The sequence below is a fragment of the Cyprinus carpio genome, chromosome A6 (assembly GCF_018340385.1).
Source record: "Cyprinus carpio isolate SPL01 chromosome A6, ASM1834038v1, whole genome shotgun sequence".
In the NCBI taxonomy this organism is placed as follows: domain Eukaryota; kingdom Metazoa; phylum Chordata; class Actinopteri; order Cypriniformes; family Cyprinidae; genus Cyprinus; species Cyprinus carpio.
The window spans coordinates 3031280-3055251 of NC_056577.1; the positions used below are offsets into that span (position 1 = coordinate 3031280).

The window sequence follows — 23972 nt, forward strand, 5'->3', positions numbered from 1 at the left end:
CAACAAAGTTTAAACATTAAAAATGAACACACAAATGTATATAAAAAATAATAATAATATTTTAAATTAGCACTTTAATTTTAAGAATCATTCATTTTGTTTTGTTTGTCTTTTTACTGGTTTTTGTTTTATGTATTAATATACAGCTATATATTTATACACACACACACACACACACACAGACACGCACACAGACACACAGACACACAAACACACACACACACACACACAAACACAAACACATATACTAATATATAATTTGTATATTAGTTTTAATTTTAGTAATGTTAGTACTTCATTTATGTTTTTTTTTATTTTTTTTTTGTTTTTTTTTGTTTTATGTTTTTTTTTTATTTTATTTCAGCTTTTTTTTCAATTTTTTTTTATTATTTCCAATAGTTTTAGTAAACAATAACAACACTTGCAAGTTTAGCCTCAATGAAATGTATAACTCCATTAATGGAAGAAAATACAGTAAACAATTTAAGTTTAAAATAGAATAAATAAGAATAAACCTTATTTATTCTATTTTAAAGAATAAACCTAATAAATAGAAATTAGGTTTCTATACTAAAAACAACTTTTTAACAACAACAAAATCTTACAATAATTGATTGGGGTGGAAGACTGATGAATGCAGTCAACAAAAAAATGACAGAAAATTGTAAAAGCAATAAAATGAAATTATTTATTCATCATTCTGTGAAGTTATAGAAAGAGTCTGAATGGTCACTTCTATTTTAAATTAATTTATTTTTTTTAAACAATCTACTTCTCCAGGGTAATAATACGTACGATTGTGCAAAAGAAAATGCGATTTGTGCCTCTAATGGTTTTACAAATGTCACGAGACACTAAAGTGTATCAAATTCATGCAAAGTGCCTTCAGCTGCCACAGGTCTGGAGTTAGATGTGATGAAGATGATCAGTAATTTGGCTTTGACACTGATGCCTCTTCACAATAAGAGCCAAGAGAAGCGAGTAAAGTCATATCAGACATTCCTCATAGTGGACAAGATGCTACATGACTGCTTTTCAGGCTTGGGCAAATATGAGGGAAATGATGAAATATGACACCACGCCAACTATTTGTGCTGTTAAATTGTTATATCAGTCAGCACACATTGAGGGTCATTTTCTGTTTGAGTCTCAGCCTTCATTTTGAGCTGATAAAAGCTTCCATTAGCATGACTGATGCCAACGCTCTCTCTCTCATATTTCATCACAGTTGGATTCCCGAGAGCTGGTTTGCTCAGACTAATGCCAAATGCACGCTACGAGACAGCGGGTCAGCAGCCTGAGCACATACAGTACAAAGACTGTTGCACACTTTACACTGTTAATCTCTGTGGAAGCTTGTTTCCACTACGAAAAAAACTTAAAAGGTAATTTCAACTTTATATCTGACAATTCTGACCTTCTAAACTCAGAATTGCAGGATATAAACTTTCAAAATTCACGAGTTTGCATCTCATAATGCGACTTTTTTCCTCTGAATTCTTAGTTTAAATCTCACAATTCTTCCTTTTTTTCTATTTTTGCAATTACCTCTTTTATTTTTGACATTTCTGCAAGCTTTCCAAAAAAATCACAGACTACATGGGATCTCAATGGATCAATAAACACAGACATCATATTAAACAATTAAGCATCAACTTATGACCTACTAGCTAATTTTTGCATTGTTTTTTTTTTTTTTTTTCTTTTTTTGGTTTTTTTTTTTTTTTTGGTTTTATCCTACTAGCTAAAGAACAAATGTTGCGGACACATAAATTCTCTGGTTAGTTGAGGTCGTGTGAAACCTTAGTGCTGGAGGCTGCTGGGCTTGGACTCATTCAGCAGCGCTGAAATGAAGCGCAGACCCTGAATGCAATCATATTCACTACAGTCCTTTCATTAAACATTAAATGAGAGCTGTATCTCTGATCCCTGGACACCTTAAACTGTGATGAAATCTATGCACATTATCTAAAGTTTACATGAGTTTATTAATGTGAAGAAATATGCATGCACTCATTCTAGACATGACATCTAAACCCAGATGGGAAAAATAAATAAAACGAATACACAATTGTTCAAAAGTTTGGGTTGAGGGATATATATATATATATATATATATATATATATATATATATATATATATATATATATATTATATTTAAAGCAATTAATACTTTTATTTATTATGTAGCCAGTTTGCATTAAATTGCTCAAAAGAGAGAAAGAACATTATTATTTATTATTTCAAATAAATAATCCTAAAAAAAAATACAGAAAAACTGACCCTCAAGACTGAAGTAATGTCAATATTGCTATTTTCACTGTATTTTAGTTCAAATAAATGTAGCCTTGTTGACCATAAATTATTCTTTTTTTCAAAAACAATCTATCTATCTATCTATCTATCTATCTATCTATCTATCTACAAAGTTTCTGGGTTTAAAAGAAGAAAATTCTCCATTTATCCTCCATTTGATCTCATTGCTATCTGTGGCAGCATTAAGAGATTTTATTTTTGTTATTTCTCTGTCCCATGTGCGCCCGCACACACACACACACACGCACAGACACACACACATGTACACACACACATGTGTACACACACACACACACACACACACACACACACACACACACACACACACACACACACACACTGAATCCCTAAAAAAAACACTGCCCACTATGCCCCATTCTTTTATTCAGTAAATACAGGCCATTACGCCGCCCTGCGTGGATAAGATATTCCTGTTTACTAAAGATTGCTCCTCTCCACCTACACCGAAAGCCTTTGTGTGTTTGGCTGTGTTTATCTCAGTCTCCTGATCTCCCTCTCCCTCTCTCTACCTCCCTCACAGTGACTGGGTCACCGTGCACACTCTCTCCTGTGCTGAAGGAGACATAGATCAGACTTTGACAGCATGTCTTATCTGATGAGACGTGCCTCATGCTTCACAGCTCTCTCTCTCTCTCTCTCTCTCTCTCTCACACATGCAGGAGATCTTCAAGGTCTTCAGGTATGAAAACAAAAAGCAGCCGCCCATCACCGTCCTGTACCAAAGCACTCCTGTATCTGTCTAAAACTCAATCCAGAGAGAGCTTCCTTCAGTAAGAATCAAATCCGACATAAGCATCTTCCAAAGGCCACTAGAGACAAAGTAAATGCACAGTCTGAATCCGTCAGACCAGTCGAAACATCAAACTCTGAACGAGAAATAAAGTTTCCAGTTAGAGCCAAAAAGACTTTTAAAACCACAGGAAAACCTTCCACATAGAATGTCTTATTCTCTAGTCTAGTTCATCTGTTCATGAGCCTTTTCTCAGATGAACACCTTTAACATTTACTTCCATATCACATCATCCTCTGAGATGTCAAGTAATGTTGTAACCTAATTTTATTTAAATAACCTTTGATGATTCTTTTTTTATTGAAGACCAGAGTGAAGAGCTACATATTTTACCGTAGTCAAGATGAAAAAGAATTTGCAAGCTATTTTATATCTGCATTGTGATGGCTTTCTGAATGAGACAGGATATGCATCAAGACACACTGTAATGTGCAATTAACTGATTGGATGGTGAACAACAGATCATTTCGTTCTGGTGAATAAAGTGCCCCAGTGAATTGTTCACAGTAAGGTCAGAAATGCTGACTAAAAAAGTAAACAAAGTTAATTTTTATTCAGTTCATATTGACTTAAATTTAATTTAGTCGCTTTGGTACATTTCTCGAATCATCCTTGACATTTGCGAAACAGTAAGTGCATTTCTCAAAACAACTCGTACAAATAGCAAAACACCATGGATTACCTGCAAAAGCCAGTCTCTTGCTCAAAATCCTTAGCTCATCTCTCAAAAATAAATATCTGTGTCAATGAACATGTCAGTGCCATCAGAATGACAAGTCCTTGTGTCACTGTGTATGGATAAAACAGTCAAATTGCTTAATCATGTTGTCAATATAACAGTGTAATCTGGAGGGATTATCTGTATGTTTCTTTTTGTGTTGTTTTGTTATTGATTCTCATATTTTTATCCTATGCTAATACTATATCAAAAACATATTGAACACACACACCGTGAACACACACCTGGAGCAGTGGGCAGCCATTTATGCTGCGGCACCCGGGGAGGAGGTAGGGGTTCAGTGCCTTGCTCAAGGGCACCTCAGTCGTGGTATTGCCGGCCCGAGACTCAAACCCACAACCTTAGGGTTAGGAGTCAAACTCTCAAAGATTCACTTGCACAATTCATGCCAAATTTACAAAAAGTCTTATAATAATGTGTAAAAAAAATAAAAAATAAAATGTGCTTGGCAGTTTATGACAACTAGACGAACCATTTTGCATTTAATGACTTATATGATGAACTAAAGACTAGATGTTTTGAGGGGAAAGACTATTGCACAGAAAACTATATAATACATTTTGAGCAACATGACATTAGCAACTGATAACGTAGGAAACGGCAGATAAATATCTATAATCAATTGCATGAATGTACAAAAGCAATTGCATCTTGTTCAGAAGAATGAGAAACTGGTTTTAAGATGTGCATAAATGACTAGATGATGTGGAGGTTGTACAAGTAGTTTTGAGAATTTCATTTCTGATTTGAGAAATGCACCAAAGTAATAAGTTCACATTTTTTATTTTTACACAATTTCATGAACCCCTTGTAGTTTCACTATTAGCCACTAGGGGTTCACAAAAAGCCCAATTTATTTTCATTTCAGTATTAGTAATTTTACTACTTTATTTTTTATTTAAACTTAAAAATATTTTTTATTTGTTTGTTTTTAATATTTCTATTTATTTTAATTTTAGTATTAGTCATTTTACTACATTTTATATTTAAATGTAAAAATATTTTTGTTTTTTAATATTTCTATTTATTTCTAAATATAAATATTTCTACTACAATTTTTATTTAAACTTACAAATGTGAAATACAATTATTTTATTGTCAGTTTTCAATTTAATTTTATGAAATTTGCATTTGTCATGTTTATTAAACATTTCTGTTTAATTTTGATTTATTTTAATTTCAGTATTAGTAATTTTAGTATTTCAAATTTAATTTCAACTTAAAAATTTCAAATAAAGGTTTCATTTTCTGTTTTTAAGTTTCATCTATTTTTTTTCTAATATTTTTTCAACTTTATTTCTTATTGTCATTTAAGTTTTAAGCTTCATCCAATTTTTTTCTGTATTGCATATTTAATTGTATATATTTACATCATTTTGTAATTTTAGCTTATATTTTATTATATTTTAGCTTTAATTTTATTTACTTCAATAAACATTTAATTATACATTTTTATTACAAAACAATTTTAATAGTTTTTAGTTAACAGTAACTGAGACCAATACAACAATATAATGAATTTATACCATAACTTTTTTTTTAAATCTACAAACAGCTATTTAGCCAAAAAATGATTCTTGATAAGACAAGGGCTGTTTGCTGAACCTTTTTGTTTAAAATGAATGGACAGTAACTATATTAGAGCCATATAAACTCCCATAAAGCCCTGGGAGGCAGCAGCTAATCAAGGCTTTATGTAGCAGTGTGTTTATACCCATGACGTCTTAAAGTCATCACTCTGTTCATTTTTTTAATTAGTCAAGGGAGAGCAGGCAAAATGCCAGCTAATAAAAAGAGACTGCTCACATTAATGCTAAACACAATCTTAGTGTCTCAACTTCAGTCATAAAACTGAGTCTAACCTCCAGCCCAGATGTGGTTTTACTCTGTTTTTAGGAGTGTGATGAGAAACGACGCCTGTGGAGCATAACTGCTGGACAGACTTCATCAGGACGGACAGCTGAGGGCCACACAAGGACATGGCGGCCATAAAGATGTGAGCGCTTGGGTGGCATGAGAGAGCAGTCATCAGCCTCTGAGACTGACAGAACGGGTCACTCAAAATGATTCAGCACACGCTGCACAGATTCAATCCATCACGCATGGAAGTGATGTACGAGTGAGCTGCTCTCAGCCAAAACTCATCTCATCTCCTCTCATCTTTTTCTCCTCACCCCGTTGCCCAAATACAACAGAACGCACTCCATTTAACATTTCTGAACACAGAACAAGCAAAGGAACTGCTCCTTATCGATTACTGAGATGATGATGGAGATTTTATCATCTTTACTTACAATAACTATTGTTTGATTCATCTTTCCTTTGCAAATGATGTTTTTTATGTCAAATTTACTGTTTTCACTCACTTTAATCTTACTTTAGTTTATTTCACAATGTTTATTTAATGATTGGCACTTTTGAACTTGTAGACGCTTAGAAAATTAATTTCAAAATGTGATTTCAACCATGTCGCAAATTATGTTTTTGTATTTAAAAGCATTTAAAGTATCATAACCAGTATTTTATTGTACAGTACATCTAAATACACAAAATGATATATTATTTCCCCACTTTTGCATAATTTGAAAGATTTATAGTTTAATTGGAAACTATGCACAGCGAAATATTGTATTTAAATTTTTTACTTAATTTTTGTTTTCTCACACATTACATGCTTTTCACTGTAACTGTTGTTTCCTTGGTAACCAAACCAAGAAGACTAACCTTTGAAAAAATTAATTAGTGGCAAAACTATTGGTTTAACAGATTATATTAATCAAAAATGATATAAATGGATATAAATATAGTGCCTTCTCTTTCTGTTTTCCAAACTATGCTTGAATCTTATTTATTTGGGCAGGTGATGATGGCTTAAAACGTGTGTTGTTTTTTTAAAATTGCATTGTTTGTTAATTAATTTGTATTTTAATTTATTTGTCTTTTAATGCCGTTAAGGTAATTGTATGTATAGCACTTTGGTCAACCCATGGTTGTTTTTAAATGTGCTTTATAAATGAATTAATTAATCTTTTTATAATAAATTCCCATATTTTAAGATTAAATGGTAAAACAATAAATTCTATACGCAACAGCCATCTGAAAAGTACAATAAATAAATAAACAAATAAATAAATAAATAATGTAAAGTTATGTAATGAATTTTTTTTTGGCAATCTCTTATACTAGATAATAATAATAACAATAATAATAATTGTTTACATCATTTGTGCTACTGTTATTCTACTATGCTCACTGTTTTGCCAACATAAATATTTCTGTCATGCTAATAAAGCCGATTAAACAAAGTGAATTGAGATTAGCAGTCAACGTGTAATAAGTTTCTACTGTTTGACTGATGTGTAAATGTATCTACGCAAACTGTAAAGTTAGCGTGACAAATAGATGTCCACGTATGATGACTAATGACTTTAAGTTTGCATGAGTGAACGTGTGTATCTGATAATACTAACAAATGTGCAGAGATGCAAGAATCTTGCTCAAGACTCCTGGTCTCCACACAGATAAAACTGGAATGCAGCTGACGAATGGAAAAAGAGGTGTGAGTTTATCTGCTGCGAGGGAGAAAGAAAACCCAAAATGAGTGTGTGAACAGCAGACGAGGTTCTCCACCCTTCAGAGGTGAACGCATCACCGAGAGCAGCCAACGGGAAAGAGGCAGATCCTTCGAGGACGCATATGAACTTTTCTGTAGTTTGACTCGCGTCTCATTCTGTTCCTTGAGTTCTGACATTCATGAGGCACAGGGCTCTTAGCATCACGCATGCTGCAAGTCATGCATGCGGTGTAATTCCCTGTCACACACACACACACACACACACACACACACACACACACACACACACACACACACACACACACACACACACACACACACACACACACACACTAAAGCAGGCTGACTGAGAGGCAGATACCTGGAGATACCTGCGTGCTCCTGCAAGCTAAACGCTGAATAACAATCCTACAGCAGCTCTCCACGGCCGGCTGCTCTCTCCCATGAATACTCAGCAAGGATTAGAGCACCACTACAGCTCCTGATCCATTTCATCAAAAACCAATTCCTCTCAAACACATATATATTAATATTAACTTCATTTGAATAACACTCGGTGAGTTCAGATCATCCCTCTGCAAGCAGGAATTACACTCTTATGAATAAAAGTCTTCCCACTTGTTCTCTGACTTCACTTTTGTTATTTTATGTATCAAATTGCATGCTTTAAAATGTGGTTGATCTGGGAGTGAAATGCATTCACCTTTTTCTTGTTGTAAAAATGGGTGCGGCCATTTGTAAATTCTATGAGTCTGGCTTCCGGTCTCATCTGTGTCCACTCCGTCCAGCTATTTTTAGCTGAACAAAACAGTTCGTTTTGCTGCTTGATATCACAAGTTGGTGTGTCTTATATCATTTTAATGTATTATCTTAATTATGAACACACTGGTTTGTAGTGCAAACAATTTTACCGTTTACTGCACGTTGTTATTCTCCTCGTTATTTACCTCTAGCGGCTAATGAACCAGAAGTCTCACCCACAGGCTTACTTCCACATTGAAGAAAAAGGTGGATACAGCACAAATGTATTCAGCTGGAATGAGTCAATAGAAACTTTAAAAAAGTTTATATTAAGAAAGGACAAATATATTAAAAAGATGTATATCTATCAAAGAGGTGATTATGAGGACAGAAATAAATCTGGGGATCCATATACAATGTGACTTGGTTGCACATTTTCTATTCTCTATGTGAGTACCTGTGCCTCGGGCAGGGCCACGTCCAGTATGATGGGCTGTCCGCGCGGCTCTCCGTTCTCCAGCCGTGAGTAAACCACCTGGTAGCCGCGGATCTGTCCGTGCTGCTTCTGCTGCAGAGGAGCTTTCCAGGACACCCGCAGGGCCGTGGAGTTCACGTTGTCCACCTCAACCCTGCGTGGAGGGGCGCCAGGCACTGTGGGAGGCAGAGAAGAAACGTTTAGAGCTCGATCACACACTCACAACACACTCAGGTCATTTAAAGGCACAAACCTGCTCCCAGGCTACAGCCAACACATCTGAACAACTTTTTAGTACTGCTAAAAATCTGCTCTGTGTAATTCACTTTAGACATTATATTTCTCAAGAAGTTAACATATGATAAAAATTATGTATATATATTTTCTTCAGTTTTCAAACATTAATATTAAAAGCCTGAGCTTGGGACAAATACAAAATAAAATCTATTTAAGTTGACATGTAAAAATAAAATATTTATGGTATTTTAATAATAATAAAAATAATCAATTATTTCTATTAATATAATAATATTTACAATTATATTTTACAATCAATTTTTCATATATTAATATTAAAGGTCTGACTCTGGGACAAGGGTAAATCAATAAAACAATACGATCTATAAAATAACAATAAAAATAATATGTAAAATAAAGTAAAAAATGTAAAAATAAAATGAAATAATAATATTATTATTAATAATAAAGTAGGTATGCAGTTATCTACCCTCTACAATTGACTTTAGACATTACATTTCTCGAAAACACAAAAGTCTGCAAAAATTAAAGGGATAGTTCACTCAAAAATGAGCATTAAGACCCTCATGTCACACCAAATCTGTATGACTTTCTTTCTTTGTTTTGAAGAATATTCACATTCCAAAAATAAACGCATCATGAAGGCACTCGTGAAATAATTTACACTTAAATACACAAAATAAATAAAAATTATAATTTAAAAAAGGACTTTTTGTGCCTTTTTAGAGCTTGGTGGTCACCATAAACTTTATTGCATGGAAAGAATCAGTGTAGATACATGTCATTCAGGTTTAAAATTACATAAGGGTGAACTATCCTTCTGACATACGTTTCACAAATACAAATGTGTTGCATTGAGAGCCTGGGAGACAAGCTTTACCAAACCCACATAACGCTCCCGGCCAGCTCAGCTCCCCCTGGAGTTTGGGCTGACATGAGTGTAAAAGAGCAGCAGGTCAGTAGATGTTAATGACAGTCAATTGATAGTCAATAGAGGAGGCAGTGAAGGGAGGGAAGACAGGAGTGAAGGTTAAAAAGCACAGCATTAAGAGATTAATAACCAGATAGAGAACACCCTCTCCCATTCAAGAAGTAACAGCTCAGAGCGCAGAAGATCTATGGAGTGCTGAACGTCAGCAAAACGGGCTGTGCTTAATTGGAGTCATTTAACTGTATAAATGTGCTTGGCGCTGGCTGGAATTCAGCCTTGACCTGCAGATGAGAGAAACGTCAATGCCAGAAAACAGATAAACAAAACTATCGTGCTCCTCTGCAGATGTGTGACCTGGACTGGAAACAAACATCGACACGGCCAATTTTAACAGCGTGTTTGTGCAAGTTTAATACAAGTTCAGCTCAATCGACACCCTTCGCAGCATAATGTCAATTACCACAGACAGAAATTTGGGGAAAAGGTTTGAACTTACAATGGAGTAAACTAGGCCAGCATTGCAGGGGGTTGAAAGCTAAATGAATAATTCAGTCTTGCACGTTTCATGTGAAAGTTTGCTTATGCATTCTTGACATTGTTGAAAAATTGCATCTGACTTCACACAGACCAGTGAGTAATCGACTCTATCAGACTAGCATTTATGTTCAATTCCTGTCATTACTCTTTTGAAACTCTTTATTTTTTAATTAGGGCTGATCATTTTCAAACTTTTTTATTTACAGAGCGGAAATATATTAAAATAATTATCCCTATAATTAATATAATTATTCTAAATAAGCATCATAATTAAATTTCATAATCACAACAACCCCATGTTCTTCATTGTTTACACTTTTTACCAATGACTAAACATGACTTTTCTAGTTTTTATTATTTTTTACTGACAAATAGCAATTTTCATCCGTATTACATCCCAATTTCCATCCAGTCCATATTATTTGTGAAAAGTTTTTAATTGTAAATGACTTAAGATCATCAAGATTTTTTTTTTTTTTTTTTTTTTTTTTAATTTCCATTACTTTACCAGGTCTACAAATCATACTTTTAAAATTCCCTCATACATTATAAAAAATAAAAATGGCAGTTGTTAAGGAAAAAAATTTATATATCTTTAGCTGTTTAAGTTTATTTTAAAGCTTGTTATTTTAAACTATTTTAAGTCATTTTGGGGCCCCCGGTTGAGAACCACTTATGTAGACATTTTTTTTATTTATTTTTTTTTACTGTATGCAGTTCTAATTTTAATATTCATGTCCTAGTACTGTGTACTAACTTTGTATGTGTAACACACTCTCAGAAAAAAAAAAGATACAAACGGTCACTTGGCTGGTACCCTTTAATAAGGGAACTAACATGTACACTTAGGATACTATCATGCTAACTAATATATATGTTTAAGGTACTCATATGTACCATTTAGGGGTAAATAAAGTACAAAGATATGCATTTCAGCTTTTGTACCTTAGGGTTCTGCCACAGTGACAGCTTTTTAATGAGAGTGCATTAATCAGAATTACAAAACAATACAAAACCTTTAAGAAGTCAAATGTATTTTCTGTGGTAATTGATGTGCTGTGGATAGAGCTTAACTCATATTGAACGAATAACATTCCTTTGAGGGATGAAAGCGCAGACTTTGCTCCTCAAATCTTCTGTCTGCTTGTGCTCCATCCTGACGTCTGACTCCGCTGTCTCACGCTCTCTCAACTTTCACTTTTTCTCGCTCTCTCCCCATGTCTCCATGGAAACGCCGGCAGAGAGACGAAACGGACGGGACGGGTTCACACTATGCTCGCTGCTCACAGCCACTTCATGCCACTCCAGCTCTTAAAGCACATTACCCACAGTTCCAGGCACGAAGGCAAAATCGCAGGGAAATTCCACACGTGCTGGCGGCCGATCCATAATATCATAAATATCAGAGATCACCTGAGACCGCCATATGGCCCATAAGTTATGCTCAGCCCAGCCTCATGCAGAAGGTGTGAAAACAGGACGTGGTCTACTGAGACCTGCTTTATGCATCGCAGACCGCATCTAATCACAAGCTGCTAATATGCAGCACAACACATGGGCTGTTTTTATAAGGCAGTACAATACATTTCTGTGAGAATACAGCATGCATTCAGATCCTGTGTGCCGTGACCTTGCTCAAACTACTCATTCAAGCAGCAGCCTGGCACTTTGCTTTCCTGCGTAAAAGACATTCATAACTGCGGTGAATAAACTATGAATGCCTAAAACCAAAATCGTGTGCTTTGATTTATGAGAATACACAAGTTAAGAGGTTGAGAAACGTAAAAAAACGCTCTGTTCTGTCTGGGATCTCGTCGCAGCAGTTCTGCTTGATGAATATGGATTTCAGCGAGCTTCTCTGAATGGGTGGAAAAGGTAAGAAGAACCGATGGAAAAGTTTTCAGATAAAAAACACAGCTAATTTATCAACGGCTGCACCTGCAGCCTCGCTTTTTCACTTTCAGTCAGCGCCGTTAAAGCCTTATCAGCCACCACAGTGCATTACTCTCGCCAGAATATGCAAGAGAAAACTCAATAGCTTGATTTATCTCATTTTGGTCTGATTAATAACCCTCCAAAAGAACCTGAAATGAAACTGAACAACGCATATAAAGTTGAGCAGCTTCCAAGTTAAGTGCATCAACTTTAAATCTGGCCCCAGGCCTGCATGAATCTTCTGTTCAGAGTTTTGTTCCTTGCTAAGCTTAGCATCACTATCACTATTGCTCATGATTGGTTCAATATAGGCTTACATAAGATGTACTATTACTGTTTTAAGAAATCAATCTTACATCTCTTCTGCTCACCAAGGCTGCATTTATTTGATCAAAAAAAAAAAAAATACAGTGAAATCAGTAATATTATGAAATATTATTGCAATTCAAAATAACTGTTTCCTATTTGAATATATTTTAAAAAGTATTGTATTTCTGTGATCAAAGCTGAATTTTCAGCATCATTACTCCAGTCTTCAGTATCACATGATCCTTCAGAAATCATTCTAATATGCTGATTTGCTACTCAAAAAAACAAAACAAAACAAAACAAAACAAAACAAAAAATCAGATTATTATCAATCTTGAAAACAGTTGTGCTGCTTCATAATGAAACAAATTGAGCATTTTTACAAAAAAATCTTTTAAAACTATAAAAAGTACTGTCACTTTGATCATGAAACTGGACTCATATTTAGATAGCATCACAGAGATTAGATTTGGGCCAGTGAATATCCACTTAGCAACTTCCCTGAACACCCTGACAGCCGCTAAGTAATGCCCACAACATCCTAGCATCTTAGCGGTGAGTTTTGCATGAGCAAACACCACTCACTTTTCCTTCATCAAATGTAAAAATGTAGTTGCATCATACTCTGAGTGTATGTGTGTGCATGTGTGTGGGGCTCATTTAATGCTGCACGTTTCTGTCTCCTCTGGGCTCAGTGGTTTGATTGACAGGTGAATGCCGGAAGTACATGTCCCTTGTCTGTTAAACCTGTCAATCAAATTCTGATATCCCATCTCCTCTCTTTTCTCTCTGTATGTTTCCTTTTCCTGGAAGCAAGTGTTTTTTTTTTTTTGAGTGGTTGCAATCAGGGCTGACTGCAGTGGCAGTTTCTCTCTCCCTTAAATTAATGCTGCTTTTCGGTTTTATTTAAGCCATTTATATTACTTTTACAGAATAACACTCATTGATTCTTATTATCCTTCCCAGGACACGTATGACATTAACTCACTTACATATTCACCTTAATAATGTGGCACAGCATAACTTACAAAACTAGTCACGCTAATTAAAATCTCATTATTTCTTATTCTTTATTCAGAACAGAAATTACTCTTTAAAAGCCTACTTTTTAAGAGTCACATATGTTCTTCAATCAGAATGATTAAACAATGCCAAACCTTTTTTTTTTGCTAGGGTGTTCTGGGTGTTTTATTGTGTGTGTGTGTGTTCTAAGAAACTAATATTTTTATTTAAAAGGGATGCATTAAATTGATCAAAAGAGGCAGTAAAGACATTTATAATGTGACAGATTATATAAATACAGTAATTCTGAATGTTCTATTCATCAAAGTATCCTAAAGAATATATATCACAGTTTCCACAAATGTATGAAGCAGCACAACTGTATTCAGCATTGATAATAATCAGAAATGTTTCTTGAGCAGCAAATCAGCATATTAGAATGATTTCTGAAGATCATGTGACGCTGAAGACTGGAGTAAAGATGCTTTGATCACAGAAATAAATTGCATTTTAAAATATATGAAAATAGAAAACAGTTATTTAAAAATATAATAATTTTTCACAATATTACTTTTGCCTTTTGAACAGTTGTGTAAGTCTGTGGGATTTTCTACCCATTTCATATGAACTATGTGACAGTAATACTTGTTTTAGCTACATCTATAAGAGACTTCTCTAAATAAAGTACTGTGTTGCTGTGTGCGAGAGTCTCAATATGCCGTGTGAACCCCACCAAAACTCTCAGTTCGCCCACTCATTCTGAGTCTTTTCATCGCACGGCAAAAACTGACTCACAGAACAAAACCTCAGCGCTGTCCTGAACTTTCACTCCACTATAGAGACAGAGAGCCCAGCTCCTGCTCTCTCGCTTCCTCTGTCTGGTGCACCAGAGCCGCACATTAATAACAGAAGAGAGAGGAACAGCAGGCGTAAACTCCAGCGTGATAGAAGAAAGAGAGAGAATCACACAGGGAGGTGTCGATTCAAGCCGTTCAGTCAGGAAACCCGGAACGAGGAGTTAGTGCTGGTGAGTTTGGAGACTCAGTGGTGCTAGTTAGAAGGTGCGGAGAGCAGATCTGAAGCACCAGTGAGCCGAGCATTACCATCCTCTTTGGTTCTGACGCGGGTGCTGCTGCTCTCCGGGCCGGGACCCACGTCTGTGTGCGCTTTGACCCACACCACGTACTCCGTCCACTTCTCCAGCCCCTCCAGCTCATAGCTGGACACATCCGCGGGGATGTCCTTGACCTCATGACGCTGCTGGTCCTCGCCCGACACCGCCTGATAGGCCAGAGAGTACCTGACGATGTTGCCATGGCGACTGGCGGCCGGCGGAGCCGCCCAACTCACCTTGATGCTGGTGGAGCTGAGACTGATCAGGTGCACTTCCTGTGGGGGGGCGGACGGGGCTGGAAAGGGGTGCAGGAACACATGAGCTGGGACCAGTTGCATAAACTTAGCATCTGAATGTCTTAAGATCCAATTTGACTAACCAGCAGTTTGCCAAGGGGTAATCAGTCTTATTTTTTAAATTCAAAATGGACCAGTCTACCTTTTCATGTAACTGACTTAAAGTTATGACTAACTTGTATGCAAGGTTATGCAACCGGCTAGCAAAGAACATAAAGGTTCTTTGCAGAACTTGAGTTCAAGGATTGAAGAAGCCAGGGTTCTCGAGCTGGCAAATACAGGCAAACACACATAGAAATTAGTATCAGGATTCCAAATAGACTAAATGATGCTTTGATTTAAAGGATACTGCTCAAAAGTTTAGGGTCAATTAGATTTTTAAAGTAAAGTACTAATTTAATTCAGCAAGAATGCATTGAATTGATGAAAAGTGAAAGTAAGGAATTTTACAGTGTTACACAAAAAGTCTATTTTTATTCATCAAAGAATCTTAAGAAAATGTATTCTGGTTTCCACAAAAATGAAAGAAATGTTTCTAGTGTCAAGCTATAAAACACTTTTTGGAACCTTTCTTTAAAAGAGTGAAAACTGCATTATTTATTTATTTATAATATTTTTATTATATATATATATATATATATATATATATATATATATATATATATATATATAATATATATATATATATATATATATATATATATTTTTTTTTTATATATATATATATATATATATATATATATTTTTTTATATATATATATATATTTTTTTTTTTTTTTTTTTTTTTTTTTTTTTTTTGAGGTGAAAGAAGTGATTGATGGCTCACTTCTACTCTGTATCTGTGTAAGTATGACAGAGATAACAGATACATTCTGTCTGACACACTGTCTTTGGCTAGACACGTAATTGATGTGATTGATGGCCTGTCTAGTGTCTGAGATGCTCTATCGATTTACTTTTAAGAATCACTTGAGTTCACAGAAAATCCCGCCGCTCCTGTCTACATGGCAAACTAAAACAATATGCAGTAGGATTATTACACGGCTCTCTGGAATACTTGATTCTGAATGAAGAAGCAGCAGACATAACATATTGGCTTTTCTGAACGATATCAGTGATGGTGTACGTATGAAAATGTGATAACCGTATCGCTCCTGTGTTTTGTTCAGCAGAGCAGGCGGAAAATGGCTTCAGAGGAAAAAAAATAGGTAAAATAAGAGGTTTGACTCCACACAGAAGAACAAGGAACATATCCGTGACTGTGAATGAGATGGTCTACACCTGTGGACCGAGGAAACCAGGAGAGGAAACGAAGAGAGAAAAGACAAAGTGTGGGAAAAGGTGGGAGAAATGGGTGAGAAAACAAGATTAAACAGGGAGACACAGAAGCGAGAGACACTGGACACACATCTGAACAAACACAAGTGGGAGTTGAGAAGAAAAAAATAGTGAGAAAAAGAATAAATACAGGGAAATAAGAAAATGAGCACATGGTTATGAGAGAGAATGAAGTGAGAGGAAAAAGAAAGAGAGCAAGTGTATTTGTCACCTGCAGCAGAGGAAAGTGTGAATGAAACACAACAGGAAAAGAGAAAAGTGAAGAAACTAAACAGATAGGAGAGAGGCACTGGTCACTGAGGAGAAAAACAAGACAGCAAGAAAAAAGCAATGAATAAAAAATATTAAAGACAGCAAGAAACGGAGCAGATGGTAATGAGAGAGAATGAAGTCAGAGAAAGCTATAAAGAGGTGTGAAAGATCAAACACAGTGAGCTGCCTACCTAGACAGGATATGACAGGAATAAATCATTCAAAAAAATGATTTTTATGATTTTCATTTTTGGATGAATTATTCCTTTAAAAAATGCTGTTTTTCATGTCTTTGGAACAAAAAATGATTTTTTTTTTTTAAGTAACCATGAAATCAAAATGGACAGTTTTATTTTTTAATGGGATATAAAATGGACAGTTTTATTTTTTAATGGGATATTGCATTTTTTTAATTCTTGTGTGATCACAGCAATTAGCAAACAGCAATGATCCAATTAACTCCTGATGGACAAAATCAAGTCCCGCCCTACATTTTGTCTAGATTGAGAAGCCATTTCACTCTGATTTAAGTCACAACAGGGAAGAAATGCTCACAATTTCATGTTGACTTTAAAGTGTTCATGCTGCTCTTCTGCTGCTTTTTAAGCAAAAACATCAAGTAAATGAGTCGTAGGAACATTTTTTTCCCTTTTGAAACATGTCGAACGGGGTTTAAAAGACAATTAATTTTCAGTAATATTATTGATTTAACTGCACTCACACTATCAGATGAGAATCAAATTTGAACTGAATTAAGCTAAACAATGACTGTATTATCTTCTGTACAGCTGCTTTATAGCTGAAACTTAATTTGTTTCATTAATGATGCCATTTACAACATTAAACCTGTTATTTTCCTGTTAAACCTGTGTATGATTCATTAATGATGCCATTTACAACATTAAACCTGTTTTTTTAATGTTGCCATTTACAACATTAAACCTGTTATTTTCCTGTTAAACCTGTGTATGTTCTGTGTATTAAAGTCACCCATTAAAGTTGGGATAACATGCTCCCTTAATAAAGTAGCTGCTTATGTAGGCAGTGAGGCAGCTCACTAGGATCTGGCACAGAATTACAGAGACAGAAAGACAGAGGGATTTTGGTGTCTCAGGTCTTTGAGGATAGTGACTCAGAGACGCTAGGACAAAAAAGACGGACTCAGAGACGTAAAGTAAAGGCCAGTGTTTCTATGGGAACCAAGCCGCGGCTTAGATCAAACCTCTCAAAGCTGACACGTCTAACAAATAGCTTTGAATAGCAGGAGATCTCTCGGAGGAGCTGTCATAAATATCTCAGCTTTGGTCCATATCTCTGGAGCCGGAGGAAGATGAGGACAGAGATTAAGCCGTGCTGACTGCGTCATTCTGACGCCACTGAGAACACAAACAATCAGCATGTGTCGCACTCCACGGTCACTGCAGCTCTACACGGACTCTGAACCACAAACCAGGACTATCTGAGACTTGGATGCTCAAAAGCCAGTGTGATGCAACTGAAGTGCTGTGTATGAAACAGACGCCAGTGCTGCTCTGCTCTGGAAAACACAGGGTCTTTTGTATGGCGATAAGGCGAGATAAATAACAATTAAGTACATTTAAGGTGACATATTTTAATTCACACTTTTATAGCATTTCACTCTTTTCCCCCGAAACCACTTACAATGTTAGTTAATGTGTCTTGAGCCAAAAATAATCATGCATTCTGGGTACCAATGTAGTAAATATTTCAAGATGATATTTTTGTGCTTTTGATGGTCAAATCTTTGCATTTTATTTGTAAAAACTTGCACTAAATGTTTTATAAGTGAGTGATATGGTGCAGTATGGTAAACACAACACAAATGGAAAAATATGGAGTAACGTACCTTATTAACAATCTTTAGCCGAGTGACTAGGCTAGTACTGAAATGGTCAGAGTCTAAGATAGTCATAGTTTGAGTGAACAGTTGACACTTACTGGACTGGGCCGTCCGGGCCTCTATGGGCTGTGTGTACACCCCGAGTCCCATCTCAGAGCGTGCCGCTAGAGTAAACTTGTAGAGTGTGTCCGGCTTCAGGCTTTCAACAGCATACGAACCAGCTGGATTAAAGATGACATGGTGCTGTGATGGATAAAAGACAAAGAGAGGCACACACAGGCTGTTCAGAATGCATTATTAGTGTACAACTGCATGCTGCATAGTATATACTATATAGTGGCTGTTTTTTGTGAAACAGTATGCATTATATAACAAACTGCACTGTAATATGCAGTGTTGTCACTGTTAAAACCTATTAACCTCATAAACATTTTAGGTAACAGAAATAAAGCTGAAAAAAAAAAATCTTAAAAAAGTTAAAAAACTTGAACATAAAGTTTTAAATAAAAATACTAAAATTTTAATAAATATAAATTAAAGCTGAAAAGAAATATATTTTAAAAAACGACAAATGCACGCAACTAAAAATATACAAATATAAGCTTATTAAATAAAATAATTAAAGTGTATATGTAAATATTGTTGTATATATGTAAATTCAGTGATGCCCAGTCAGCAAATAAAAATACAGATTTTAAGCAATTTTTTTGTTAAAAATAAATGAATTAAATATGTATTATATTTTATATTATTATTGTTAGCCCATAAAAAGACAAAAGGATGTCAATTTTAAAAAACATAGTTGATATGGCTGATATCAGAGTCATGTGTTTAAGATGACTGCATAGTGAGCTCATGTTGTGTATTTTACACTGTATACTGTAAGTCATCCAGGTATTCCATACATATAGAAAACTTGCATTCTGCATACGTACTGCAAACTGCAAAGATACTTACTGTATCCATTCACACAGATTCAGTGATCTTAGCTGTGTTCTGCCTTTACCTTGTTGTCAGTGCCGGCCTCCCAGTATGTGAGCTCATATTTAGTGATCTGATCCTGGACGGGCCACAGCCATGAAAGCATGATCCGGGTGTCGAGCTCTGCCTCTGCTTCAAAATTAGTGGGCTGCGCCGGCACTGCAGTCAGAGATGTGGAGTTTGTCTTACTATACACTTAAATCACACCATTATACTGACTTTTGAAGCTGACTTTTGTAATGTATTTCAATAATCTTCATTTAGTTATGTTGTTGAATTATCTTTTCTTTTTTCTCAGCCCATATCGAGTAAAAACAACAACAACAACAACAACAACAAAAACATTTTGTTAACTTAACTTAAGCTTAAATAAAATATAAATTTAAATGAATAAATGAATAAATAAAAGGAGAAATGTTACCTTGGCAACTACCTGAAAAAAAGTTTAAGTGGAAGCACTAAATTTACTAAGAAATGAAAATAAAAATTTATAAAAATTTATTGAAATAAAAATAAATTAAACCTAAACAGTAGTATTTAAAAAGAACAAAAACGAATAAAAATGATAAAAGCACATAACAAAATTTCAGAAACAAAACTGAGAACTGAAAATTAAATTAAAATGAAATAATAATAAAATATAAATATAAAAAAATAAATGCTAATTAATCGTTTTAATAAAAATTATAATAGCATATAAATAATACTAAAATAACACTGATATTGATGCCCAGTCAGCATAAAAAATACAGAATTTAAGCATTTTTTGCAAATAAATAAATAAATACATACTCATATTATTTATAATAATAATAATAATAATAATAATAATAATAATAATAATAATAATTATTATTATTATTATTATTAATCCATTTAAAAAAAGACATAAGAAGGTAAAATCAATATCAAAAACATAGTCGATATTGCTAAATTAAACCTAAACAGTAATATTTTAAAAGAACAAAAACTAATAAAAATGACAAAAGCACATAACAAAATTACTAAAAGTCAAATGGAGTATTAAAAATGTAATTAAATTAAAATGAATTAATAATGAAATACTAAAATAAAAATCTAAAGATAAAAGCTAATTAATAATTAAAAAATATTGAAATAGTATATAACTAATATAACTAAAATAACACTGATACTGATATCATGTGCTCACTTTCATTAAACAATTAATGATATGTCACATATCTCACCTCCTTGCTGTGTTTTAACCTGCAGTATGTCTGAAGGCGGTCCGTCTCCCACAGAGGTGAACGCCAGCACGCGCAGGCCGTACGTGATGTCAGGTACCAGGCCGGAGATAGTGGTCAGGCTGCTGTCCTCTGTGTTGTGTTTCTGCCATGTGCTGAGCGGGAAGTGCATGTCGGACGTGTAGTACACTCGATATCCTCGTATCTGTCCGTTGGGCTCCTCTGGAGGTTCCCACTGCACCAGCATGGTCGTGGCGCTCAGCATCCGGGCCTGAACGCGCAGCGGAGGAGATGAAGGCGCCTGTTCACTGGTGCGGGTCTCCACCGTCCCGCTGGGCGGCCCGCGGCCGATGTTATTGACCGCCATGACGCGGAATTCATACTCAGAGTACGGGCTCAAGCCACCGATGCTGTAGCGTGTTGACGCCACTCCGTCTACTTCCTGGAAACCGTTGTCCGAGACTTTGGCCCTGTACTGAATCACATAGTAGGATACGGGTTCGGGGTTGCCAGAATCCCATGTTAGAGTTACACTGGTGGCGGTGGTTTCAGTGACGATCAGAGAGGTTGGAGGACGGGGCAGAGCTGAAAATGCAAAAGAAACAAATGCATTTAGTGTCCTGACAATTATGATTGTAAATAAAAATAATAATATTGGCAACCCTGCATGTGCATGAACATCTAAAATAATCCAAAATAGAAGAGTGTGATGTGTTTTCTTTCATTAATTAGTGTGAATTGACGGCAGTACAGCTCTTATTTTAACAGCCAGTGAGGCTCAATTACATCTAAAACACAACAGAAACACGTGTGCTGTCAATTTATTTCAAGGACTTCAAATGAATTTCCTAAAACTGTAAATATTTCTCAGTTTGAACAATTATAGTTGTCAAAATCCAATCAACATCCTAACACAAACAGAGCTGTAATATGACAAGATGATAACATTATAAAGAATACGCTTTAATAATGACCAGTCGCTATATCATACAGTGCTATACTGTTTAGTGTAGTTAAGAGTGATTTCAGAGCTAACTGATTTTAGCTACAGATTACTGTGATGTCTGCAAAGACACTAAACCAATATTAAAACTATAAACAGACAGGCCTTATAGAATATAATGATCTATGTTCAAGTCAGTGTGTTAACTAAAACTTTTAAAAACATATTTCGGTAACTGAAATTATATCTGAATATTAAATGAATTACGTAAACATACTTAAAAAAGAAAGAAAAAAAAAAGACAAGGTTAATTAGAAATGTTTGCCTTGGCATTAATACTAAAATAGCACTGGTTCAGATGTTAGATAATTTTAGTCCTTGCATTTGAAATATCTGGGGTATTTTTGCCACATGTCCTGGATTATTTATCATCCTTAACATGAAAAAGTGTTTGAAATGTATTTCTCAGTGTCTTTGCAACTAAACCACATATTCTGACATGCTATCGCATGCCAAACGAATGCAAATACATCCGTGACATTTCTCAGGTTAGATACATGCTAATGATCTGACATTTGACTTCAAAGTAGCAAAATGTGCTGTTAAACACTGCTTTTACGATTATTCTGTCTGTATCAGTTCAATCAGCTCACCCTATTTCCACGGGCGGAAAGAAAAATGCCTGCATTGTCATCAAATAGCTTCTGAAATCGACTCTAAACAACTTTTGTGCTTTATTCGATTGGACAGCTGTCAGAATCCAGACAGATCAGCTTGAATAAGCAGCAGCAGTGTGGAAATGGATAGAAAAATCCAGAGAAACCTGTGGTTGTGTGCTGCTTTAGGAGGCTTAAAGAAATCCCAAAACACATGATATTAACCTCAGCTAGCATGAAAATGCATGACTGGAAACGGCAGTGAGAAAAACCCGCTGTAATGCCAGATAAACTCAACACGCTGCACACTTTAATCAATGCTAATGCTGTAACTAGACTCCATGTGCATGAATTGAGCTGAACTTCTCTTTGACTCCTGCTCTAAATTCTTTATTCTAAACACTTCCCTAGATTCACCCATAAACGCTTTCTGATTCACTGAGAGCTCAGAGCAGACTACATTTACAATCTAATACAGTAACAGTTACAGTAATCAGTGCTGGGTAGATCATTTACAAGATGTAGTACGTAACTCATTGCAAGTTACATGCAAAAAATTGTGGTCAGTAACCTAATCCATTATGTTACACATTTAAGGTATAATATAACCAGACTACTTTTGATTACTTTTACATTACTTTTGAATAAACTCGTTTATCACATTGATTTAAATATGACAATCTTGTACCATATTGATATAATAAGTAAATATTAAAGTATATTTAAATACTTAAATATAAAAGTATATTTAAACATATCATTACATAAAGATTTCCCAAACTGGGATTCGTGAAGGAACAGCAGGGGGTCCGTGAGTTTAATGAAAAGCAAATAATTAATTAAATCATAATAATTTGAAATTAAAGAATAATTTTAAAATAACAACTATCAAAATAAAACACTTGCTAAAAATGTTTAAATATCTTATTTGTTTAATTGCATGTCATGTGACCATTAACCAACATCAGAGAACCGTGAACATGCAAATGTGATACTTAATTATTAAAATATTAATTTGTTGCTGAGTTTGAGTTTCCGTTGCTATAGTGTTCTAAATGATTTGGAATGAGTTGTTAAAAAGAATAGTAAGGTGTGTTTATTAGCTAGAGTTAAAGAGCCCATTCCTAGGTTTGTATGATATTCTGGTGTCTGAGCACACCTTCAGTGTGAGTCTATTTGTGTTTTAGCATCATCTTATTGTTCAAATCTTTAAACCACTGTGTGAGAACAACAGTATTTACAACAACGACACAGAGTGCAGCCTCTTTCTAGATTTCACAGCACAGTAATTCAGAGAGTGCGCTCTTTCACGCAAGCGTTTAACATGATAAATTTGGGACAATGAAATGTTTCGAATGGATTCATTATCAGTGCTAAAAATGATCCTTAATGATGATTCGGAGCTCAGAGATTTTGTTCGCTCTGTCAAGGCGGAATAAAGGAGGAGAGAGATCTCCTCATCACATTTCAGCTCTGATGAAACATTGATGAGGTGATTGCATGCACTGTCTGTCTGGGTCGGTGGGAATCCCCATGAGTGTGTTATTGATGAGATTTCACTCTCAACGTTTCTGGGCCCAGCCTCTAATCTGATTAGAGCAGCTTTGTTTATTACCGTCTAGATAATCACAGATAATCACAGACTTTAAGTACACAACTGATATCAACGCTAGCTGTATGGATCACTTGGGGACAAA

General features: G+C 35.1%; 1 protein-coding gene across 19 annotated transcripts in view; it reads right to left on the bottom strand.

Annotated features, from left to right (window-relative positions):
- LOC109112947 (receptor-type tyrosine-protein phosphatase F-like) overlaps positions 1-23972 on the bottom strand; it is a 196808-nt gene that overhangs the window by 43993 nt on the left and 128843 nt on the right. For 12 of the 19 annotated variants that reach the window (XM_042757541.1, XM_042757554.1, XM_042757542.1 and 9 more), the window contains 5 exons: positions 20680-21261; positions 19497-19630; positions 18589-18733; positions 14733-15038; positions 8640-8833 (listed from right to left, as the gene is read on the bottom strand). In XM_042757541.1, coding sequence (XP_042613475.1) covers positions 8640-8833; positions 14733-15038; positions 18589-18733; positions 19497-19630; positions 20680-21261 — 1361 coding nt within the window. The remainder of the gene's footprint in view (positions 1-8639; positions 8834-14732; positions 15039-18588; positions 18734-19496; positions 19631-20679; positions 21262-23972) is intronic. The other 7 variants (XM_042757558.1, XM_042757557.1, XM_042757556.1 and 4 more) reach the window with 1 other exon arrangement.